At 47.8% G+C, this 26,013-nt stretch overlaps 1 protein-coding gene across 1 annotated transcript in view; it reads right to left on the minus strand.

Annotated features, from left to right (window-relative positions):
- The window catches only part of LOC119405229 (KICSTOR complex protein SZT2-like), a 229,536-nt gene that overhangs the window by 25,867 nt on the left and 177,656 nt on the right, over positions 1 to 26,013 (minus strand). The window contains 7 exon segments of the mRNA XM_049419447.1: positions 2,304 to 2,517; positions 6,524 to 6,746; positions 15,681 to 15,973; positions 17,199 to 17,387; positions 18,066 to 18,127; positions 22,010 to 22,313; positions 24,575 to 24,769. Coding sequence (XP_049275404.1) covers positions 2,304 to 2,517; positions 6,524 to 6,746; positions 15,681 to 15,973; positions 17,199 to 17,387; positions 18,066 to 18,127; positions 22,010 to 22,313; positions 24,575 to 24,769 — 1,480 coding nt within the window.

Below are 26,013 nucleotides of genomic sequence, written 5' to 3' on the forward strand. Positions count from 1 at the left end.
CGAGGCTTGTGACCGTAAGTAGCGCAATGGGATATCTTCAGCTGCACGTCAACCAGGAAAAGTTACTGCGGGCCGAAAACGAGAAAATATCCGGACCTCGAAGAAAGCCTTGCAGACTTTCTTAAGCAACTCAGCGTATCACGACTTCGTCGAGGCAACAGCACGCGACCGAGGCGTATCCAGAAGTGATCTTAGAGCCAGCAAAACAGGCTCACAGAAGAAAAGGAACTGCCAGGACAATAAATTTACATTATTTGAAGGAAAATTGTGCTTCTCTCCCTCTCTCTCTCTCTTTATTTTGTAATCGTCAACATAGGAGCGTGCTACAGTTTTATTATTAAAATGTGGTAGCAGTATCTTCATGAATTTTTTTATTTTTGAACCCGCGAAATCAGGTGCTCATATGATTCGTTTAAATACTCTGCTTGAAAGCATTGTTTTTATCTAGATGAGGCAAATAAATGCTTTTTGTTGTCTTTTTGCCCCCATTGTAAGTCTACTCCAGTCAGTGTTTTCAAGTAACATATTTGGATGCACTTGGCATGTTAGCATCTCTCTTTTTGAGGGCACTTCTGATAAGCCGAACTCCTGATAAGACGAACAGATGACCGCGGTCCCTTCGAGTTCGTCTTAACGGGAGTCTACTGTATTCTTACATTAGGCACACATGCAAAATACACTAGACGTAGGCGCAACCACAAAGGACGCGTAAAACAGATGCACAATATCGGGCAATGGAAACGTGGAAGGTTGATGCGATATTTCAGGGCACCACACTCGCGTTGCATGACTCTCAGAGCCTTCTGCTTTACACTGTGCATGAAACGTCATTCTAAAATAACATCCAAGTTCTGCACAGTAGCTGGGGAGATTTTCCCGCATCTAAGCTCATGCACTTCCGTGCACTTATGTATTATGCAAAGCTTCTACGAGTTAGAGATTTCAGTGGTGGAGGCAGTGGCATAACTTGCGAAAAACCCGGCTCCGGCGAGTGTACACAAAAATGAGGGTGTACACAAATGAGGCCTTTGAAGGTGCGCCACTCACATGCGTATTTGTATGCTCCGTTTCCCAATAATTGGTGCTCTCTCGATCATGGGCTTGACGGCGATCAGCGTTTCTCATATGGCAATCCGATCTTTTATTAAGGTCACCTGTCATCTCACGTTGCGCACATTTCATTGTTGCCTTTCATTTCTGCATTTCACTCTCTCGCGCATGATCGTCACTACTGCCTGTAGCAACAGAAGCGTTGCGCTGCTAAGCACGTGGGTGAGGGTTGAATTCCTGGCATGGAAGAAGGAGGAAGTTAGGGATGAGCACTGCACAATGCGATAGAAAGAGAGAAAAGTAGTAGGTCAGGCAAGCACACGCCAAGCTTCGCTTGCCCTCATTTTCTCGATAGGGCAAGCAAATTTTTTCTAACGTGTGGGGTTGCACACGCAACCCACTGTCTTCAACGCGGCGGCACCTCGGCTTCGCGCTACGTTTGTACGCGCAGTGGCGAGAGGGGTTGCGTGGGAGAGGGCATTGTGCCGCTCCCGCAGCCTTTCGCGCCCTGTTCCCTGGCCGCAGTCGAGATGCCCCGTTTTCCCTCCTTGCCCTTTTCTGGAGAGACTCCTCTCCAGACCCCGGGAACGTGCGCGCGTCGCTTTCTTGGGGGCCTCGGTGTCTTCGGTCTTGGGAGATGTGACTGACCACATCGGACCCAAGCCGTGAGCACCACCGCCGCCATCAACCCCTGCAGTGCTCCGGCCATGGAGTGCGAACTACCGCCCCGGACCGGAGTGCAAAAGCAGCCACGCGAGGTGAGATGAGCCTTTATCATTCCCTCGACGTGCGCTTGCTATTTTGTTGTTGTTTCCCCCAGTAGTGCGGAACACTCCGCCTCTGAGGTGTTAACTTGATGTGATTGCTATCTATTGTTGCAATTGGCATCTGAGGTGAATAAACACCTGCAGTTGAAAGACTTGTCTCTGTCCCCACTGGTCTGAAACCCGCCGCGGTCGCAACTCACGCGAACCGCGGGATAGCTAGGGGGTCACAGCTCTGACTGTTAGGGCTGCTGCGTAGCACTAGTAGCGAGTAACTACACTCCTCTAGTGCGCGGTGTGATCCAAAAGACGGGACAGGTTCGCACGCGCGGCTTGTTGTGTTCATGTCTTGTGGCACAAAGCACAAAAGTAAACCCCTATAAACGGTACCATAAAAATGGCCTTAGTGGGGTACTACTGTAATTAAATGCCGTACCCTCAAATTGAAATTGAGCGATGGATCGATGGTTTTGAGCGGAAGGACCTTACCTGCATAAATGAGGTTGCGGGCGTAGTTGGGAGACTTCTGGTAGTACTTGACAAAGTCGTCCAAGAAGCTGGTCAGGTGATAGCCGTGCTTGAAGAGCAGCTGCTGGCCCGAAATGTACGAGTGGATCGTGCGCAGGTGGTAGTCGTAGGTGAACGAGTGCATGTGCATGTTTACTCGGATCTTGTCCATGTCCTCGATGAACTCAGATGTCACCTGGGCCAACATGCATAAAGCTGGTTAAAAGGGCAGCCTCACCGGCTTTGCAGAATGCAAACATATGTGAATGGTGCACATACATCACGTGTTCATAGGAGTGCATAGGGTTCAACATTGGGGGGGGGGGGGGGAGCAAAGTTTCATCGCAGTGCCCCCCTCCCCCTTTTTTTCGAGTCCAAGAGACAACATGCTCCACAGGGAATGAAAAAATGTGCATCTTACAAGAGCCTGCCTTTGGTCCCTGGCTTTCCGGGAGTAAAGATATGAAGTAAACATTTCTTGGAATGCAACATCAAGGGCCTTAGGCCGCCATTATTGTCAAAAACCTGGCCATGACCCTACGCTTGAAACATTGGTGGGAGAGGTCCAGCTGAGTAAAAGTATGGAGCAGACTTTGCACCATTCATGGGTGATTGGGCGGGGAGGGGTGACCCCGCCCTCCCCATACACATGCCTATGCATACGTTGACGATCCTGCGCACACAGTATCAAACAACGTTTATAGAACCAGGTCAGCTGCAAAACTGAGCAATGTTGCGCGGCGCCACCTCCATCAGCGACAGATGTGGCGCTGCTATCGCAACAGGATTCACTCACACCACTTCAGCCGACGTTGCAGCGCGTCGCGTCAGTATCCGTGGAGGCTCCGTTCTGTGTGAACAGTTTTGCACTTTCTATTGTGCTTCGAATGTGCTGCATGTCTTCACCATGCCGACATGTCTTCCCGGCTGTACTAGTGGTTACAGGAAATCCGAGACACCATGACATTTCTTTTGTGCCTAGGGTTACCAACTCTTCAATGAAGGGAGTCGGGACAGGACGGGACGGGGGGATTGTTTCTTTATTGTTTCGGCCTCTTCAGCTGGCTACGTGCTGCTCGCAACACTTCCTCTTGCTGGAGAATGCACCCGTAAAAGTTGTCGTGCTTCGCGCAGAAGTTCATCCAAAGCAACTAAAGCCCTTCGCAGCCACCGCTAGCCACAGCAACAATGCTTCGTGCGTGCTATTCGTGTTCTGGAGAGCAACGCGCATTGTCGGGCGTGCGTTGGATCACGTGAAAATTTATAACTGGACGGTCCGGAATAAATCCGGAACACATAGCTGTCCCGACAGGGACAGCTCAGGACACTGTATGAAAAGTCGGGACAGTCCCGCGAAATCCGAGACGGTTGGTAACCTATTTGTACCCCGCGTGACTCTGACCAGCGAGCGGCGTGGCATCGCGCCATTCCTCGTGAGGACAAGAAACTGTCCGACATATCACGTGTATGTGATATGCACTTTCATGAGGAAGACATCCCGAAGACTTTCACTCACATGGTCAATGGTAAGAATTAAGGTTGAAATCGCCAGCGGAAAGGAGCCTCGTCGAAGGATGCGTCCCATGGATATTCCCGAACTTAACTGATTGCAGTGATTCTAAAAATTGTGCTATAAATAATTTTTTACAGTTAATTAGGGCTGTTTCGATAAGATTTAATGCCTGAGACTGTAAACAAATTGTGCCGTTTGTGTGCATCATACCATACCTGCAACATCTGAAAAATTGTTTCTCTGCATTGCGTGCGTAAAATAAGTACAATTTTCTTTCTGTAGCAGGACTGAAACTGTGGCGTGCAGTACAGTGAAACCTCGTTAATACGTACCTGCCGGGAACACGGCATAACTACGCACTAAACGGTAGTACGCATTAAACACCCAAGTACAAATTTGCATTTCCTAGCGTACGCCATCACCGCCGTGCCACAGCAAATATTGCCTAAAGTACCCACCGCAAAGCCTTTTCCTTCTTTTTGCGAAAGTGGACAAAAGATCCTGGCACACTCGCACGACCGCCCGATAGCGCGTAGTGGCGACGCCGAAGAGCATTTCGAAACTATTGCAGGGTCCGGGATACGCGGTCAACGCAGTGACCGACGTAGCGACAGAACGGACAGTGCCTGCTTTCCGCGGTATATGTGCGTGCGTCTAACCGCGATATGCTACTAAACGAAAACTGACACAGTTCCAGTGAAACGCGGTACGGCCGCGTGGAGCCGATCGCCTCCTGGCTAGTTGCGTGCAGCGCGTCGCCTACCCGGCTCACGCCGTCACTACCGGGCCGCTTGCTGTGCCACACGTGCGCATTTATTGTGGGAATGTCGTTCGTACCCACTTCGCTCCAGATCGTGCACAGATGCGGCGAGTAGCTTGTTCGGTTAACGCAGCGATGACGAGCTTCATGCAAGCGATGCGCACTCCGCGATGCTCTAGCGGTCCTGGCAGCGGACGGAGGCGCGTTGGGTGGTCGCCTAATAAAAGCGTGCAGTATGGTTACAACCGCGCTACGCTTGCTGTATTGTACACGTGCGTTTAGTGTGATAGCGTCAATGCAGCGAGGTTTCTCGGCGTTCGCGACCCGCAACGCTAACTACGCAACAGCGATCTGCTTTCGCTTCTACAAAGCGGTGCGCGCCTGATGACGGCTTAGTAGCGTTTGCTGTCGGGCTAGTTGGTACATGGCTGAAGTTCTTCGTCCCTGCCCGAGCATTTGTGCCATTAATTCAACTTCAGCCTTGAAGACGGCCGCGCACAACGAACCGGCAGCGATCGGCGGCTCAGCGCGTTCAGGTTGTCGCCTAATAAAAGCGTGCAGTAGGCTTAAAAAGTAGCGCTGCGCCGCACGTGTGCCCGAGCAGATAGCTGAAGATACTTATTGCGATAAGGTTGTCGGCGATAGGTCGGTGGCCGCCACCTCGCCTTCGTTCTTTCCCGATGCTTACCCGCAAATACGTCGCCGCAATCGCGCGGAAGTCGGAATCGGGGATCGACTGATCTGCGCACTTCTCAAAAAGGCGGAAGACCTTTGGCGGCACATTCTGGCGTCGGGAAGCTGAGCGGCGCAGTAAAATTTTATGGCACAAAAAGTTATCGCGGTACGCAGGGTACGCACTAACCAGTAGGCATAGGGCGAACCACTACGGCTTAAGCGGTCAGCGAATGCATTGGGCTCTATGGGACTCGGTCGGGGATTCGTCGCAACTACGTTTTAACCGTTAGTACGTTTAAAGTGGGTATGTATTAACGAGGTTTGACTGTACACACACGGCGATTTTACCACTCAATAATTGCAAGTAACTACAGCCGCGATACAGAGGGAAAACTCCTCACTTCAAAAAAGTGAGTGAAGAATTATTGAAAAAAAAACGGTGCAATAAACTACGGAGCACCAGAAAAAGGATTACACAAACAAAAGTGCTGACTTACAACAAAGATTTATTCGTTAACACCACGCAATACTTGCACAGTCCAAAACAAAGAGACAGAATTACCAACACGCCCAAGCATCCACTTTAGCTAAAGAATTATGCTATGGGAATGCGCCATATAGTTAATTTCTTATAGGATAATGGACAGATTCGCATGTTATGCTATCAAGCATCAGTTACCTTGGGCAGTCTAGAAAGCCATAGCTTTACTGACTTTGCCTTACCGCTGCTAAATATTACTCACTTTTACGTTGCAGCGGCGGCGCAAGGAAAAATCTCGATAATGTACTGTCGGTAAGTAAACAACGGAGCCTTTTCTGAACGGCTGCCCCGGCGTCTTGCCACACGGACTACGCGTTTTCGTCTGCTAGCGGAAGCTTGTTGCGCCGCCAGCGCCACCAAACTGGAAGCTGCCCCGGCGCCGCGCGATGGGTTGGCTGACGCGGGGAGTTTTGCAACTTACCTGATTCTATAAACGTTGGTATCAAACTACAGCACGGCACCAAAACACTCAAAACTTCAAAATCAATGCCCATGCCTTATGAAGCATGGGCATTTTTCCCATAGCAGCAAAACGCTAAAATGGCCTTTTTCACAAAATGTATCCCCACTCACAGCTGCCCATCAAGTTTGTAATAAGTGTCAATTCACACTGAATCATTGTGACAGTCATAGCACAATTTGTACAAAATCACCCCTGACGCAATATACCCCCGGGGGTGTTTTAAAGGGCCACTAAAGGAAAGTATTCGCACCTGTGACATGTAGAGTTGGGTGCCGGATGGCAGGAGGCGCTGCCGTTCGACGAGAAACAGGTTGCACGCAACGTACGGGTCGCAGAAGCCCACCTCAAAGAAGTACAGGCCACCCAGGTGCCACTGGAAGAGGCAGTGACGGGGCAGCTCTCCGAGAGCGAGCGTCCCGACGCTCTGGCGATTGTTGCTGGAATCCGACTCACGCCTCCGCACTGACATCGCGCTGCAGGCAGGAGAGAACACATAAAGGCACTGTTGAACCAAGCTTGTGTTTTTTTATTGCGATAGCAATTATATGGACAGTCTCGGCTGGTTTTTGCCGTCGCCGCCGCCGCCGTCATGCACCATATATGTATAAGTACAGTAAAACCTCGGTAATTTGTACTCGGTTAATTGGGAATCCCGGATAATTTGTATTATTTGCGCGGTCCCAAATTTTTACATGTAAATTTAACCGGATAATTGGTGCGGCCAGTCTGCGACTTCCCGGTTAATTGGCACACTTGGCCGCGACTTCCAAGATATGCAAAGGGTGTTGCGAATCTCGGAGGCTGTAACTAAAACATGCATTTTTTTTTTTTTGATGTACGGATCTCGAAGGCCATGTTTTTTTTTACCGGAAATACGTCGTAGACGCCATGTTTTAGCAATTGCCAGGCGGCGATGCATGCGGTTGCGATCATGATCATCATCATCTCAACAGCGATGTTAGCCACTCTAGCGAAGTGAATGTTTTGTGGAGTCTTTGTGCCATTTGGATGTCGGCTGGCGAGCATTGTGCGATTCGGTGCGACTGCTCCATTTGTCTCCTGTCTCCGCTTGAGTGTCTTCATGGAGGCAGGTGGAGGCCACCGTTATTCGACGGTGTTTTGAGCACGCCGGTTTTGTGAAAGAAGAGGCAACCTCCGTTGAGTTTGCTGTCACCGCTGTCACTTGCCCGTTTGATGAAGAAGGGGAGACTCTCTGCACTCGATATGAGGCTCTGCACGCGGACGAGGAGTGCACTCCAATCGGATTCTCCGAGTACGCAAATGTCGAGTGCACAGTGCAGACGTGTTACGCCGACATCGACAGCGAGATAGCTGCGAGATCGACCGATTCGGCCTCTAATGTTGACAGCGATGACGAGCCCTCCCGAGCACCCCCTTTGGCGGATGTCATCGATGCCTTGAGTGTTGTGCGCAGCTTCGTCGAGTGCAACGGCGGCGAGGCTGAGATGCTGCGCCTCATTGACAGGCTGGAAAATATGACTTTCAGTGCTGGGAACTACCGAACGCGTCAGTCACGCATGGAGGAATTTTTCTCCAAGTAGGCGGACTTGCCACAATAAAGGTGTGACTTCCGTACATCACGTTTTCTGGCTGATTTCTTTGATTTCGCGTTGTTTCGGATAATTGGGAATCCCGCTTAATTGGGATATTTTTCTCGGTCCCGAGGCCTTCGAATTAACGAGGTTTTACTGTATGTATATATATATATAAAAGTCCCAAAGAAAAATAATTCAGAAAAATGCTTCCGAAGCGCAGAATCGAACCAGCGACCTCTCGCTCCGGAGCGCGTGGCACTAACCACTACGCCACAAAGCGCAGATCCTTCAGGTAGCTAATGACGAGCGTTATATACACACACTTTACCGCTGGCAGGACTCAGAGACGGCAGGCACTTACAGCATAGACCATTTATAACGTAACCGCCTATAGTGCGGGACCGGATATAATGCGGTTTTTTGTGACCACCAGTTCACCTCCCATTGAGTTCAATGTGTTAGCGTACCGCTTAGTATGCGGGCGCGCGCGACGACAGACCGGGTACAGTGCGGTTTCTCCGAAGAGCGCACCCCGCTGCACCCTCTACAAAAAGAAAAACGCAGCGATGGAACTCATCGCCAACCCCTCTGAAAGGGGCAAAAAAGAAACGCGTAAAGAAAAGAAGCGCGACCGGCCTCTCTTTTCTCTCGCTTTCCTTTTTTTTTTCCCTCCTTCGTGCGGCACCGCTGCCGAGCCGACCGGGAGGCCCGCGCGGGCGAGAGAGAAGTCGTCGGGAAGGTTCATTCGTTCGTGGGGGGTGGCCGGTTGACAGACTTTCCCCGACACAGTCCAATCTTTCACTCTCTGCGTGCATGCCTCGAAGAGTGTCGCCAACGTCGTAGGCCTAGCCACCGGAAAACGTTTCTGTGCGTTGTGCGTCGTGCCTTGTGCGCGGCCGGTACACGTGTTGTGTTATCAATCTTCTGGCTTTTTGTGTCGCGCTGCACTGAGCTGCCATGCCGCCTGGTCCTTCCAACCCACGAAAGCGGCAAGCTTTATCTCTCGAGACAAAGCAGAGCATCGTAAAAGATGTTGCAAGTGGAACGAAGAAGGTTTCCGTCGCTCAGAAGTACGGCATCGCCGACACAACAGTGTCGGCGATTTGGAAAAACAGAGAGAAGGTGCAACAGCAGCTTCAAGGGGATGCTGGATCACTCGCAAGAAAGCGGATTCGTGTTTCAAAATATGAAGACGTGGACGCCGCTTTGTACAAGTGGTTTTGCGAGGTGCGAGCCCAAAATGTGCCTGTGAGCGGTCCGATGCTGCAAGCGAAAGCCAGGTCATTTGCCACCTTACTGGTAATCGATGGCTTCAACCCGTTAAACGGGTGGATTCAGCGCTTTAAGGACCGACACGGAATCAGCTGTCGTGTTATCTCCGGGGAGAGTGCAGCAGTCGATGACTCGGCTGTTCAGGCGTGGCTCAATGTAAACATGGAGACCATGCTGTCTAAGTACGCCGAGAGGGACATATACAATGCGGACGAGGCTGGTGTATTTTATAATCTCCTTCCAAACCGAACTCTCGCACTGCCCCACGAGCGTTGCTCCGGTAGAAAGGCTTCGAAGGAGCGTTTTACGGTTCTCTTCTGCGCCAATATGGATGGCAGCGACAAGAGGTGCTTGTTTGTAATTGGGAGGTCGGCGTGGCCGCGCTGCTTCAAAAAAAGGGAGTGCCTTCCAGTCACATCCAAAGCAAACAGCAAGTCTTGGATGACACGGGAGCTGTTTGCGAACTGCCTTCAAAAATTTGATGAAGACATGATGTCAGAAAAGCGGCAAGTCGTCTTGGTCCTTGACAACTGCAGTGCGCATCATGTAAATTTGAAGCTGAAGGCGGTAAGCCCCAAATTCTTGCCCGCAAATACGACTGCCAAGAGCCAGCCAATGGACCAAGGCGTGATTGCGGCAGTGAAGGTGCATTATAAAAGGCGCATTTGCGAGAGGCTGCTGATAAACATTCAGCGAGATCAACCAATGAAGGTTCATCTGCGTAACGCCATTGACATGGTCACGGCATCTTGGTGGCAGATAAAACCATCGACCATCGCCAAGTGTTTCGCTAAGGCTGGGTTCGCTCGCAACACCGCAGCAGGCGATCGGGATACAACAAACGACGATGACGACGAAGCCGTCGACGTGGATGATGTGTGGTCAGACCTAATGAGAAACAACATTGTTTGGTCAGGACGACACCTTCGAAGGCTTCGTGAACGACGACTGTGACGACGTTGTCTGCGAACAAGCAGACACGGACGAGGCAATCGTGGCAGCTGTGCAGGATCGCGGTGACGAGGTATCGGACGACGATACCGATGAGGAGGACCGCACACCAGAACTTTCATCCAGGGATGCTCTGGATTATGTCAGTAAGCTTAAGTTGTTCTGCGCGCAGAACTTGAGCGAGAAAGCTCTCCAGCATATCATCGCCGTTGAAGACGAAATGGTGCACAATGCAGTGAAGGCTCGGCGCCAGACAAAGATCACGGCATTTTTCCATTGAAAAATAAATTTTTGTTCGTTTTGGTGTGCATTCCAATGCCTTATTGCGTGTTGCCTTGTCAAAAACTTATTAAAGGTGAGTTTACAATACAGTGATGCTACCGAGGACTTCTGATTTGGAGCAATTTTTGGAGCAGCAAAATTTCTGTTTTGGAGCACTTTGGAGCAGCAAAATTTTCATCTTGGTGCACTTTGGAGCAGATAATTTTGCATCTGGGAGCACTCTGGAGCAGCGAATTTTACATCCTGGAGTGCACTACGGAAGCATATTGCAATAACATTCAAGCACCGGAATATTACTATGGGGCTCTTATGAAGGCTAGAAATATTTCGATTCATTGCAAATCTCATGGAAAAAATCATCTCAGGAGAACTCCATACTTCACTCGCTAATGAAAAAAATAAGGGCTCATGCAGTTGAGTGTTCTGAATTAACCTCTTCGGCGATTATTTTCGACACTAGCAAATAAACAGAATACCAGATCAATAAAATTTCAATTTATGAAATAACACTCTAAATACATCTATGTGGTTATCAGCAGACATTGTAGACAAACGCCGTGATGTACAGCAGTGCCTCAATGCCAAAGAGCCACACTGTCCCTAATGCATTTCCCTAAAAAAACTCCAAGGCGAAAGCCAGGTTCTTTTTCTTCTCGATCGACGGGTTGATCCTCCCCCTCCTTCTCTGCAAGCTATCTGCACCTCACCTAGTTTTGCGCTAGCTCCATGATTGGCGCACCGATTACAGAAGCAGTGTAAAGCGACGATGTCGTGATGGCGTCATCACGTGACATCACGATATATGACGCCATGATGACGTCACAAGTTTTGACGATCTATGACGTGATGATGACGCCATCACATGATTATTTTTTGCATCAATCGATTGACGCCGCCGACGGTCAATTTTCGTGTTTGATAAAGCATCTGATGCTTTCGCATTAATATTGCGTATTGAACGTTAACAACCTGGCCTTACATACCAAACTGTCCTCCACCATGTCACCTCCTTGCCATGCGCGAAACAGCTTCGCTTATCATATGGCTCCTCACCTTTTTTAAAATGTTTACTGTGATAACAATTATTTGGACGCTCTCCGCGGATTTTTGCCGTCGCCATTGCCGTAATTTTCTGTATAAAGACCAAATTAATAACATCACCACGCGCATTCTAGTCGCGGGTAAAAACTCGCGAGCGCTGGCGACGAACGCGGCTGAAGCGGACAGCGCATGGGATAACATCTTCCCGCGTGCGGGCCTGCCGTCGATTGCTCATCAAACAGAGAGGAAACGCCCCGCCCGTCTTTCGTAAGGAGCATGAAAGGACGCCAGGGAAGCGGGGGGGGGGGAGGGGACCGCATCGTTCGAAGGGCGCTTGCACGCGCGCCATCCCGAGGCATCAGGAGACGGCTCGTAAACTTGCTGTGCTCTCAACGCTTACTTCGCGTTTAGAGAACTCAGAGCAAGAAAACGCTTCGTTTCCTAGAGCGGCCATATTCCCTTAAGCCAGTGTTTTGTTGAGTTACGCGAGATCGAATCCAAAAGAGTTAGCTGCTAGCCTTACTTCGTTTAACAATACAATTTGTTGGTATCGCATTCATTGCTTCGCCCTTAAGCGAAACTGAGTTTTTTAACCCGTCAGCTATTGACCCCCGAAAGCGAGGGGCGGAGGTGTAACATGGGGTAGCCGCTTCACTGTGGGCCGTCAGCGACGGGCCCGCTACTGACAGCTGCGTATTTGCGGCTGCTCCGACCAGGATATATGCTTTTATTAATGAGATGACATTTTTAAAAAGCAAGCAAGAAATTCGAATTGGAACCCTAGCACGTGAGCTCGAAAGGGCAGTGCCTTTTAGGGGGTATTTACCGCAGACTGATTAAACTCGGACGTGCTGGTATAAGCAATTACGAAAAAGCTCTTCCGAATGAAGATTCATGGATAAAGTATATCTGAGGAAAGTGTGAACGCGTTTTCACCGTTCGCGTGCTCTTCCATAAACGCGAAGCAAGGAAAATTCGATATTGTTCCATATATATACTGCTAGCGATCCCAGATTTCATTCCGCGATATCCGGAAACAGAAGTGACAGACATTTTAGCAGCACACATGTAGTTATTACTGAACATCGCTTTCCTTACGTGCCGTGCGACGCTTGAAACGAGCTATCAGCAGCGTTTCTAGAACAGACGACGTCCGCCGATGAACCGCCGTCGCACTTTCTCGCTACCGAGTGGCCTAGACGTCACGAGCCTCTGCGGAGAGCGCGTTTTGCTGTCGACACGACTTGCAGAACAGAAGCTGCGTCAGCACCGTGCATGGCATCGTGTCTTATTCGGGACGCACGCGCGAGCGCTATTTATTCAGCGGAATAATTCTTGGTCCATGGTTGCGACTTTGGCAGCCCCAAGATCAAGCTGCACATGTTCTGACGCGCGGGCCGTGCGATTGCCGGTGATAGACGCCCCCAAACCCGAGGCTTTGGCGCAGTTTGGCGCAATTTTCGTCGATATTATCAGGATGGCGCAGTAAATACAATTTGGCGCACTTTGGCGCAGTTGGCGCAGGAGTGGAATCACTGACAATAGTACCTGCATATGAATAAGCTTTTAAAGTGACGTTTTGGTTATAGTGCGGTACCACTTATAATGCGGATTTTCCCGGCTCCCGCGACCTACGTTATAAGCGGTCTATGCTGTATAAGCGTTTCTTCATTACCAGCGAGATGGCACGAGGAGTGCAACGGGCGCAATTAAAAGTCGTCGGCCAGCTCACTCGCTTCTTCTAATATTTGCGCAGGGAGAACCTTGCCCTTCCGCTGTCTGCTCGCGCGGTAGTTGCTGCCGGGGGCCAGATGTTTCTGCAGCGCAGCAGCGCATTTATTGCTTCGCCCTTGCAGCGAAACTGTGACTTTTTTTTAAAGACGATAGTCGTTCTTGGGATACTTGAACGCAGAAATTTTGGTCTGTCTGTCTGTCTGTCTTTCTGTCAAAGGATTCAGCCACCTGTCCAAAGTTTAAGCACTTGCTGAATGCCCAGCCATCTTGAACTGGTAGCTGCATTCATACTTGTGAGCATCGTCGATCAAAAAGTAAATATTACGCATATCTGAGGTGCAACATCAATACGTAAGTATTAGGTGGTGTGTCCCTTTGATAGAAAATACATAGATACATAATTCTAAAGACCCTAGTGTTTTTTAGGCTACGCTGAAAATGCAACGCTATGCACGAAAAAGCCCTCTGCCAACGATATGGTGTTGCCACCTGGCAGTGGCCCTGGGTTCTGCACAAGCTCATATTTCCCGACGCCACTGCCAGATGGCGTCCCTACCTCATGCAGCGCCTCCTCTATTTTATCAATGCCAGGCAGATGCGGCCGATTCAACATAGAGGAGGCGCTGACTGAGGCAAGGCAAAACATAAATGGCAGAAGACTATCGTCTTTCGACGACATTTACAGCAAAGCATGCAGATATGCGACCAATTTTTTCCTTGCTTCTCATTCGCAGCAGCAGTGAAATTTATTTTTGTTGAAATTGAGAACAAACAGAATTTGTTATAACGGTGATATAAATGATAAAAAGTAAAAAAGGAACAACAACCAGAAAAAGTTGTAAATATATGGTGCTATGTGGACACAAAGTTATGAGTTAAGTACTTCATTATACAGTAAAACCCCGTTAATTCGGACTTCACGGGACCAGAGAGAATGTCCGAATTAACCGAGGGTTTGAATTATCGCGAGTACGATCAAAACACTAGAAAAATGTTTCCGCCACCACCAGACTTTTATTTCTTAAAGAAGTCTGTGATCGCGGTTTGCTTCGCGGAGGCAACGTGCAAGGAAATCACAATTTTGCTAAGTTCCTGAAGGTCCACGCACACTGTGCCGCAAAGCGGCGGTCTAGCTGACGCAGCCAGTTCATCTAAGCCTTTCTATTAAAGCGGTAGTCGACAGGCAGCTGCTTAATGTTCTTCAAACATCTTGGCTTCGCAGCCTTTCCTATCACCGGCAGCGGCAACTACTCTGTGCCGGTCATGCTCGTAGCCAGAAGAACCGTCACCCGCTCTTTTCTCCGTTTCCCGCCGACGCACGGGTCCCCCTTAAACACGATCGTCTTGTCAGGCGCTGTCTCGTCAGTGTTGAAAATGTTGAACGGCTCGTACGTAGAAAGGAGTGCGGAAAGTCCGGAACGCCAGGCCTGCACAACGCTTCACCGCGCACGTTGCGGAACACCAGGGGTGCTATCGCGGAACGATGCCTTATGCCATATTCTATGCTATTCTTATCATCCACCACTCATGGCTGGCTGATCGCGTTGATACAGTGGCTAGTACGGTCCGATATTCTAGGGACCGTAACCCATGCTGTAACTGTAGCGTTGATAATGCGGACGGACCGTCGCCATGTTGCCTGTTGCTGATGACAGTAGCGATGCACTGCCTTTCATTGTGTATGTGCCTCCGAGATGCAAAGCTCGTTTTAAATCTCGGAGGCCATAATCCGATCTCGTTACCTCGTTTTAAATCTCGGAGGCCATGATCCGATCTCGAAATTGTTCAGATGCGCCGTCGATTTCGGCTGCGAATCCGAATTATATCCGAACCGCGGCCGTGGCGGTATCCGCTGCTGCTTCCCCGTCTCGACCCGACCTCGGTCGGGAGTTCGAATTAACCGAAGCGCGGTCGAATCTGTCCGAATTAATGAGAGTTCTCAGCCATAGAACAATGCACATTTTGGCCGGGACCAGACGCCGCGTCCGAATTAACCGAAATTCCGAATTAACGGGGGTCGAATTAACGAGATTTTACTGTATTGAGAATTTAGTTGCATTGAGTTTCATTATATTGAGATTTGCCGATTACGCTTTTGGGCTTTTGCAGGAATGATTTGTCAAATTCAACTGTATTGACTGTATTGTCAAATTCAACTGTATGGTGCAAGATTTAGTTAGTTAGTTTGGGTTTACCGGCACAAAAAACGATTCAGGCTACACTGTGCCAAAAGCAAGGTGTTAGAGAAGTCAATGGTAAAACAGCGAAACCTACATTATTTGAAGTTTGTTGATTCATTAAAAGATTTTATAACATTTGCAAGAGGCACAAGTGAATTGTCCCCTAAAATGAAGATTGGGTATAAAGGCATGTGCATTTTGTATAGTTCATTGAAATGCTTCTGTCTTTGCATTTCGATATGTAGGCATGCAATTAGAATGTGGAATGCTGTTAGTGGATCACGACATTTTTCAAATATCGGCTGTGCTTTTCTTGTGTGTGAGTTGTGCATGAGTAATGGCGTGATTTTGAAAGAGTACTGAAAACCGGAGGCCGCCTGCTAGCACACACCTGGACTTGCGCGATGCGGTGTGCTTGGTCTGGATAGCCATGAATCCCAGGTTCTGTAGGTACTGGATGTACTCCTGGATGTAGTGGCTGCACACGGTCATGTGCCACGTCTCCTCGTTGGCGGAGCGCCGGTGCTGCTTGGGCGACAACTGCTGCCCGCCGCCGGCCCCTCCGCTGCCGCCCGAGGTTACCGAGGGCACCCCACTCGACCGGCGCATCCTCCGCGAGGCTGCGACGTTGGACGCGTCTCCGCCGACGCTCTTCTGGCTACCGCCAGAGCTGTGCCGCGTGCGCTGCACCATTTTAACGTGCAGAAACGCGTCAGTGTGGGTTCTCGTGTTCAACAAAAAAAGGCAGCGCCGACTACGACAAAATGGTGGTGTGTTGCAGTGAGCAAAAGAGGATTGACAAAGCATTGATGTGTCCATTTTGCGATCATTCCTTACTTTGTGAATGGTGGACAAACAACCTGTAGAAGTGTTTGGTAAACATTACTCAACAGTCAGCTCTAGGTATGACTTATACAATGGACTCGTTTAAGGTTATAGCCTGCAGGAAATGAAGATGCTAAGTGACACAAGACACTCTGACTCGTTTAATTTCATGAAATGACACAAATGTGAGACGAGAGAGAGAAGCCCTTCAGCATCTTACACCAACATTACCGTCTATTTGTGTATTTACAGTTGAACGCCTTAGACACACACCGGGGAGCTCTTTTTGTACCTTGTACAAGGAGCCTCTTAGAAGTCGAGCACCCTGTTTTCCTTTTCTGATCAACCTTTATTCTGATGCAGTGCCCTACTATGGCTAAAATAAGCACAAGAGAAGGCTGCAATGTGTAGCCAAAGGCTCATTATATACCATTTGCATTAATGTCATGCAACTTGCTCGGTGCACCACTAAAGAGAGAACACAATGCATGTTTTCTCAGCAACAACAGCATCCTTTTATAGCATCTACATGTACACAATTGTAACGCAAGTTTTATCCAAATTTTTTGTGCTTCAGTCAACCAGTGTGTCACGATCAAATATTAGGACAGACAACTGAACCGGTGGTCAGATAAATAACGGAATGGATACTGAGGGTTGGTGATAAAAAGGGTTGGTATAAGTGATAAAATACGTTACGTTCTACAATTTGCTATACTTAGCACATATAAGGCCTTACAACATGTTTTCGAACTTAAAAAATAGAGAATAATAACCAAGGTGCAGGCAATATCTAATACGTACACTTAACCTTGAAGTGTGGCTTTGCGGCAGTGGGCATTTCTTCTAGATGGGTGGTTTCATCGCATAGCAGCCCCTGCCGCAGTGAAACCACATTTTCAGTCGGTTACATGCGGTGAAATGTATTTCTATCGTTCATTTCAAATACTTCCCAAATTTCGGAAATTTCAAATTTGTGCCGAAGCGTATTCGAATGCCGTAATGTTTGCTCAAATATTCGCCCATGCCTGCCTGGCTACCTTACCTAAGCAGCGCTCTGTGCCACACCACCCACCAGACTCACCTGGCCTGTGGGTGGTTGTTGGTCATGCCCGGCGGGGCAGTCTTGTGGGACGCCGGACGCGATGGCAGCCTCGAGGGTGTGGTCGCGCACCTGGGCAACCTTGAGCCGCCACGTCGGGCTGAACAGCAGCGGTGTCAGACAGTAGTGGACCAGGCGGGCTTCTTTCTTCACCTGTGTCAGCATCTTCTCCTGCGAGGGGCACGAGAGACGAAGCCTTGAGAACACCGATACCAGGCCAACGATTGTTTAGTTGACCAGATGATGGCCTTGTATCACATAATTATTCCACAGCACATGTTTAATTACAAAGCTTTTGCTTTGTTTAAGATTGCTTAGATGAGTGCAGAGAACACAAAATGGAGTTTCGTGCTCCGTGCGCTCCACTGACTTGATGTACACCAGAACACAGCTGCTACTTTAATCAAGGGATCACATAACAGAATGTGCAATCCGGGAAATGTAACGCCCACAAGAAGATTTACACAGCCTTAGTGGCATGCAGGTATATATTCTCTTCAAAAGAGTATATGTCTGCACATATAGCCCAACTGGCAACTAGCAACCTGGCTAGGTGCCAGTAAAACACAATAGGCAATTTTGATGTTATTTGTATAGATGGCCCCAAATGGCAGGAGCTGCCACCATTTCCAGCGACAACATGAAGCAGTCAACATAGGCACAGTCACAATTTTCTGAATGTAGCAGTCGTGATGGAAAATGTAAAAATATGAGAAGCTAATACGCATGACCCTAAGTGAATCAAACGGGACTGGCATTTCAAAGCGTAAGAGCTGGGGAAACGTAACAAATTAAGAACACATAAAGAAGGTTTTACTGTACTTCGTACTCTTATTCAAGACGGCTTACCATGACAAGAAGGTTGGCACTGGTGCCCTTGTCATCGTAGATGCGTTGAAACTCCACAAGTTCTGGAACAGAATAAGAGCAGTGGTTTTACAGGCAGTGTAATCACATTTGTAATCACACACGTAGAAGCAACATGACACAGGAGCAATCACAAGTGAGACAAATGCCTTGCAAACAAGGGGCTTTGGTTTCTACAATCCTTAACAGCTGATTGCAGCATAGATTATAGTAGTCATATTAGGAAGACAAGGTTTAGGCAGCCTAAAAAAAACAAAATACAATACTTTGTTTGCATAGTGGAGAAAGCAACTGACACCCCACAATTCTGCCTGAACCTTGTTACCACAAAACAAATCTTTGTTATCAGAAAGGAATCCTTGTGACCACAAACATTATAAAAGTGACATCAGGAGTAACTGCTCGCTGCCTGCAACTGTATGAGGTAAGGTAATCGATTGATCGATTGATTCAAGCTTTATTCAAGACAATTTATAATTGCCTTTGGAGATGTAGCGAAAGGCCCAAAAGGTGCCTGACTAGGCTACGTCATCCAGACAGCAGCTGCAGCAGTTCAACCTTTCTCATTTGCTAGTTACACATAACACAATGGCTGAAAAAAGTTTAGAAACGGTGTTGAGCCATGCTAACCACTTATAATAAAAAGCATCAATGGCACAAACAGAACAGAAACAGCATGAATGCAGCCTTCGTTAGTGCTTGTACCACCTGTGCTTTTTATTTTCAAGCTGTTCTATTTGTGCCTTCAGCCACAAATTTCTACAAATTAACCGGTTTTATTCCATGACCATTATATCATTCAAAGCATTAATGTGGATACTGTTAACGAAAGGATTAATTATAAGAAGGATCCAAGAAAATTAGGCAGCTTTATGCACAGTGGGAACAACTGTTTTGCAAGGCATTTTGCAGCTACAGTAGAACCCCGCTGTTACGTTCCTTTCTGATGCGTTTTCCCGGCTGTTACATCGTTTTCCGCCGGTCACGGCATAGCTCCCATAGGGTACAATGTAGTGGGGACCCCACTGTTACGTCGTAACTGTGAGACCGTTCCCGTATGATACGTTGCGAAGTGCACTCCGAGCCGACCGTGTGAGTACCTAAGAGACCGGCCATGGTGACTTTTCACGCAGCTTGGCCTGGTTTGACCGTAACATTACCCGCATGAGAAGCGCAAGCGACAGATACTTTCGGTTGACACAAACAAAAGCATAGCCTTCGAGATCTGTATTGCAAAGATGGCGTCTATGACGTAAGTGCTCGGGAAAGCAAGGCCTCCGAGATTGGCATTTACTTCTGCCATCGCGTTCATCGCGTTTGCGTTTATTTGTCGGAGTTGTTCGAGCTGGTTGGAGTTCACGTAGTCGTGCGCGCGGTTCGCTGTTGGACTCGCCGCGCTGGTCGTGCTTGTGTGTGCTTAGTTCTTTCACGCCTACAGCTGTTGGTGCTAAAAAAAATCACGGATGACGCCGTCCCCAGCTCTGCGTTTCTCTCCGTCGACTAGACTGTGGCTGAGTGCGCCAGTGTGTGCACCAGTGACGAAATTTAGGAGTTGGTGGAGCCGCTTTCGGGGGTATTTCTACTTTCGCGAGGCGTTCGACCGTTTACTACAAGCCACAGTGGTCCGACACTATGCCAATGGTCCTACAGTATCACTCGGCGACACTGACGCAACCAGCGACAATCTCGCGAAGGCATCGCCATAAGCAATCGCTTGTCAGGTGTAGGCCGTGGTGGCACTAGATTTATGAAAAGGATGTGAGACTGCAGGTGCTCGAAAAACTTTTCGTGCTGCTCGGACATGAGTAAAAGCACCAGGCAACGTTACACGGTTTTTTCACGCGTAAGCATTGAAATAAAATTCTGTACCACTAAATATTTTGCCGTTTTTCCTGTTTTTCGGCTCTTGCATTGGCCGTCTCTTACGTTCATTTCCTACGGTCCCTTCAAAAACGTATCAGCGGGGTTTTACTGTAGACGACCATGCAATAATGTTTAGTTTAGTTGCACAGTGCATTACCAGATGGCACAACACGTTGGTTTAGAGACATAGAGTTTCTTACAATAATACCTAGAGGGGAATCCGGCGCTAGTGTCTACGCGGGCTCCTTGAGCGGCGCTTCAACCACCGTGGGAATGATGGGAAGTACAGGCTTTGGATCTGCTTCGGATGGATTAGGTTCTTGAGATTCACGACGCTTGTTTGACGAGTGTAAAACAAAGTGATACGACATTACCTTCAATTAAAACTTGTTTTATTCTTTTGTACGTAAAACTTATGACAAAAAGTTTGCGTGACCGTGAGATGGAAGTGAAATCTGGACCAATTCAACCACCAGGGTATTCATTGCTCTGCAATTGTGTTCCAGATTTGGCATCACCAAATAATGAATTATTTTTTTCAACATTTGAAAACAAACACGCTTGTTTTTTCCTCGAAAATACGCACTATCTATTTATGGAGATAACAGTGCTGTATTGAGTGAGAAACACTAAACGTATTGTCTGCTGCAATGCCAGGTGCGTCTGTCGGCACTTATATAAAAACATGAACTCTATGCAATTTCCTGCATTGTCATGCGACGCTACATCTATGCGCTGCGGTGAGTGCACGACGCTTTACTAAAACTGCCATATACAACCTGTAAAGCTGCAACGAAACAGCAAATCAAAATATCTAGCGGTCTTCAGCCTCTTTGAACAACAAAGGCGCTGCTGGAGTGCTTTGAAACACACACCACTACCCACGCCTCGTGAAGAACAAAACTGAAACTGTAGAAAAAAATCCGTAGACAGTTCGCTAGCTAACGTTATCCAATCCGAAGCCTGTACTTCCCATCATTCCCATGATGGTTGAACGATCACAGTGCCACTTTCCTCTCTAGGTTATTGTAAGAAACTCTATGGTTTAGAGAGAACAATGCTGTCCTGGTGACGTGACGGCAGTATGAATATGGTAATACGTGGTGTGCTGTTCTCCATTTCCCACTAACCTAGCAGCAAGGCATGACAAATAAATGACCCAAGGTATGCAAACACAAATGAGATGGACACTGAAGTGCTCTTTTAGGAGCTGGCTCACCAGGTTCTTAAGCTGGGGCAAAGTCCCGCGTCGTAAGCGTAACCTTAGTTCCAGACGCGACCACTACCGGCGCAGCTCGCGCGAAAGAGAAGTCTTCTTCCTCTTCGAGCGCCTTGATGATGATATTAACGCAGGCAAAACCACATATAGCATAGCTAACTGTAGCATGCGCACACTCAAGCGAAAGAGAAGTCTTCTTCCTCTTGTTCTTCGAGCGCCTTGATGATGATATTAATGCAGGCAAAACTACATATAGCATAGCCAACTGTAGCATGCGCACGCTCGCGTGAAAGAGAAGTCTTCTTCCTTTTGTTCTTCGAGTGCCTTGATGATGAGACTAACGCAGGCAAAACCACATTACCTCGATTTCCTCGTCCACACATATGGCCACAGCTGCAAGGTCCGCGACTGCTTGTGGTTCGACAACAACTTGACCACAATCGCTACTATAACAACGTGTGATGTTTTTATATGACAGTAGAGGAATTGTACGGAGCATTCACGCTTTACCCGATTATCTCTGAGCCAGCTCCTCAATCAGCATTCACTTCGTGGATATGGCGTGATTTTTTTTGTCTTTGAGCCCCATCCATCGATGGCAGAGAAAGCGATTTGTACAATGCTGCAGTTATGTAGGAACGGTGGCCTTAGTGACCGTTTGTAACTCTACTATGTGCATGGAGTGTTCCATCTCTCCCTCCTTTTACTGACCCCCCCCCCCTACCCTTACATATGCACAGGGTAGCAAACTGAATATTCACCTGGTTTATGTCCCTACATTTCCTATCCTTCCTATGTTTCAGTCTACTCCACTTACCCACAGTTATATTAAAGCACTACTCACCTCTTCTGCGTAGCCCTCGCATGTCCTGCACCTGACGTCCATGTCGAATCACAGGGTCGTCACAGGTTGCATACGGGGCTGCCTGCATGGGCGTCTTCGGCTTCACGCCTCGCAGGACCTGACCGACAATGTTGTGCACCGCGAGCTTGGTTGCTGCAGCTGCAGCCTCCTGGTGGCGGCTTGGAGGGTTGTGGCGTGAGATCATGTGGTCCAGGAAAGCCCACAGGTTGCTCGTCATGCCGGACGTCGGTGCCGGGGTCTGGGTTGCTACGGCCATGCTGTGAAGCTGCTGGCCCGTCGCTGCCTGAAACAAGCGTTAAGCCAAGGCTTTCTTTGCAGAGCAGGACGGTTCTAGCAGATATAAAACATGAGAAGTAAAACATGAAAAGTTGCATATGTCAACCAGGGTGCCAAGCTTTTTAGACTAAATTGCTATCATTCAAACTTACCAATAAGTCCCACGTGTGAAAACTAACCGGCTACTTGTTGATAATGCTCAAGTTGAGCTATTAATAAACAATGCTGAGTAATAATGGAAATTTACTAACTTTTTTGATTATGCTAAGGTGTTTTGAGAGAAGGTGAAAGAGGCAGTTCAGTATATTCGAAAACTGCTCGAAAGTGTTCAATGTCTGATTCGGTTTGCTACAGGCACTGTTCAGTTTGTAGCAGATTTGGTCAATGACCATTCATGCAGCCTTGGTACCTGTAATGTATGGTGAGCACTGATAGTTGCATCAATGATGACACTACCTCTAGAGCAGCAGATGCACATGTATGTTTAGTTATGACACAAGGGACGTATCTCAATTGCATGGAGGTGTTTGGCTCAACAGATCTCATAACACTACAAAGATGGCTAAATATGGCATGTCAGTCCATCGTTGATTGACTGGCATGACAACAGTCATCAAGGCATGTGAAGCTCTATGTCCTGACTTACTTTATTCGTTAATTATATGCTTGAATGCTCTTACAATGTCTGTTTGGTCTACGAAACACATAGGTGCTTTAATGGATGCTGACAATTTGCCAATACTGTAACTTCTTGTCTCTCGATAGCCATGTGTGTTCTTGCTGGCAGTGCCGGACATGCGGTAGAGAATGTGACTGCCAAGCAGCGACATGTGATGGCCCTGGCAAAGTGTCCAGTTCTAGCGGAGAACTCACGTAACCAGCAAATAGTTCCCAAACAGTGCACAGAACATAATGGCTTTGCAAAGCTTGCCAAGACATGCATACCTGCCAACCCAGCAGCATGAAAATTCGAGAGACCGCAGCGAGTGGGGAGGGGGGGGGGGGGCAGTTTTCTTTGCTTCTGTAAAGCGACGTGCACTTTTATGTCGGCCTTGTCGCCGTGCAAAACACTTACATCACAGGAGCACGTGGTACAGAATCTGTACTTGCCACCTTTCCGCGAAATCACAAAGCACGGAAACTCAGCTGCATATGAGTCCAGAAACACTTGCAAGTACTTCTTTGCTTTTGACACCACTATCAACCTTCCAACTGAACTCGGGGAAACACGCAACCCCCACAACCACGTAACAAGCACAACTGACGCTTAGGTAGGTGCCGTAGGCCTAGCGTACAAAATGCACTTGAACTTCCTCCAAACCCGGTCGTGCTTACAACGCCTCCTCTAGAAAGATGCCTGCCTGCTGCGCTCGTGAAAGACCTGTTTTCAGTGGTGGTAGCTAGTGATCCTTGCAGAGGTCGCCCACAACCCATTTCCGCACACACCACCGCCGTGGCGTGCACATCCCCCTTCTACTGAACCAACTGATCTCCATTGACAGTTGGCGTGGCAGTTGGCGATCTGAAGTGCCCGGCGTTGTGACAGGTTTCAAATTAACAACGCGCCTTATTAACGCAGATGCATCAACGCTTCCTGCCAAAACTATGCGTGGAACGGGGGCCAAGACAGACAGACAGACGCAAAAGTTTTCCACTTTTTGGCCACTTTTCGGGAGATTCGAGATAGCATTCGTACAATCGGGAGATTAGGTCAAAATTCAGGGGTCTCCCGGACAATTAGAGTTGGCAAGTATGGACATGGCACAAAGGTTTCAACTAGTGGACCGATTACATTGTGTCAAGGATTGTGTACAGTACAGATCATCATGTCTCAATCTCAGAGTATACCTGTCTTAACATTTCAACACCACAAATGCAAATCAAATAGCTCAGCTTTTCACTCTTTCGAAGTCGTGACAAAGGAATCGTCTTCACTACAGCAAAGACAAGTCCTCTCATTGAAATCCTGAGTCGAGATTAAAGAATTGCTCGCCCAAGCTCTGGGAGAAAAGAAGGCAATTCGACTGCTTCATGTATTTCCCAATGGTCTCGTGAATCCCAATTACAGTAGAAGATATGTTTTTGAAAAAGACGCAGGAGAAAACGTACTATCTGGGAAAATGTACAATCTGACTTCACTATTACATTGCGCAGTACCGCTTGATAACGATATCGCAAACGTTGCCAGAGGGAAATCGCGCGAAACAGGAACGTATCAACGTGGTTCTGCTGTACAACCTAAAGAGTCCCAACAAAGGACTAGCTGACCTGTTGCTGTGGCTGCTGTCGCGGACACGGAGTGGTGGCATTCATCAATGGTTGGTGGAAGAACAGTCCCATCTTCTGGACAACAATGCTGCGCAAGAAGTCGTTGCGCAGGTCCTGCCACTCGACCAATTGACCCAGCAACTTGAACAGCTCCTGGCCCTGGTCCGACGTCCAGTTGTACAGGTACAGGGTTAACTGCAACCAACAACAATGGCAAAGTTTGAAGCAACTTAACTTTTCTGGTCAGATTCTGGAGTGGTCCTCACTAGGAGCAGGCAGATGCAGAGCCATTGGCATAGGAACCAAATGTTATTTTTCAATGTGAATTTTAGAACAACACGAACTGTGTGGCATTAGGAAGTAAGTCCGCTAGAGTATTAACACAAGGCTTAAAGGTAATGACAATCACCCTAGAGCACGGGTCTGGCAACCTTGGCCCCAATGGGGGCCAAGGTTGCCAAGTACAGAGTCACGCTAAAACTTAAGAAAAGCAGTTTGCGAGCCAGACCATGTTAATGTCATGGTAATGAGAGATACTCCATGAATGGATTATGACAATAAAATTTAAGAAATGTAACATGAAGGTATGATAGATCAGTACCGTAACACAGATGCTAATGCAAGATAAGAAACTTAATAGTGTGAGAGAATATAATTATCCAAGAAACGTCACTAAAAAAAATCCGCCTTTTGAACTTTTTAGTAGAAAAAAGATTGGCTTTCAAGAACATCTCCTTCAAAACAGTAAATAGCTGGACTTGTTGCTTTGAAGACATGCAGTAAACGGCATGAAGATAGATCAGAAAATCGAGATTGTGCTACACAGGTGCCAAATTCCAACATTTATTGTGTGGCTGCGAAAGACATAGCTAGAGATGGCGTAGAAAAAAAAATAGCCACAGAAGTGCAAAAGTGAATTAATTGGGGTGCCAGGCACGCAATGACAGGGACGTGTTAGTCTTGCAAATATGCATTTTCCTTGTAAAGTCAATCAAACCCTTCCAACTCTTCCCAAGATTGGTACAACTGAGTTTCTATTTCTTTTTAGGGGGGACCCTGCTTCAGAAACGCATTTCTTTGTTTCTGAGCAAATTTTTATAAAACACTCGCAGCTTAGGTATTTTTATGAGCCGATTCAAAGTACGCAATTACATTTCTAATAAAATATGTAGTTTTTAAAATATCAAATATTTTTTGTATTGTTATGAGCAAGTCTTTCTCCTAATCTGTGAGAATTACGAAGCAAATCGGCATAGTATCGGTAATCTGGTATGAGAGCTGTATGCAGTGAAACAAGAACAGAAGATCCAAACCCATTTGAACAAAAGTTATGGTATGTTGAACATTCATGAGCGAGTCGATGCCAAGGTGACATTTCAATTACGCAAGTTCAACGTACCGTAGCTTTCATTGTTCACCAGTTCTCGTGAATGTTGTTG

Source organism: Rhipicephalus sanguineus, chromosome 9 (genome assembly GCF_013339695.2).
Source record: "Rhipicephalus sanguineus isolate Rsan-2018 chromosome 9, BIME_Rsan_1.4, whole genome shotgun sequence".
Lineage (NCBI taxonomy): Eukaryota > Metazoa > Arthropoda > Arachnida > Ixodida > Ixodidae > Rhipicephalus > Rhipicephalus sanguineus.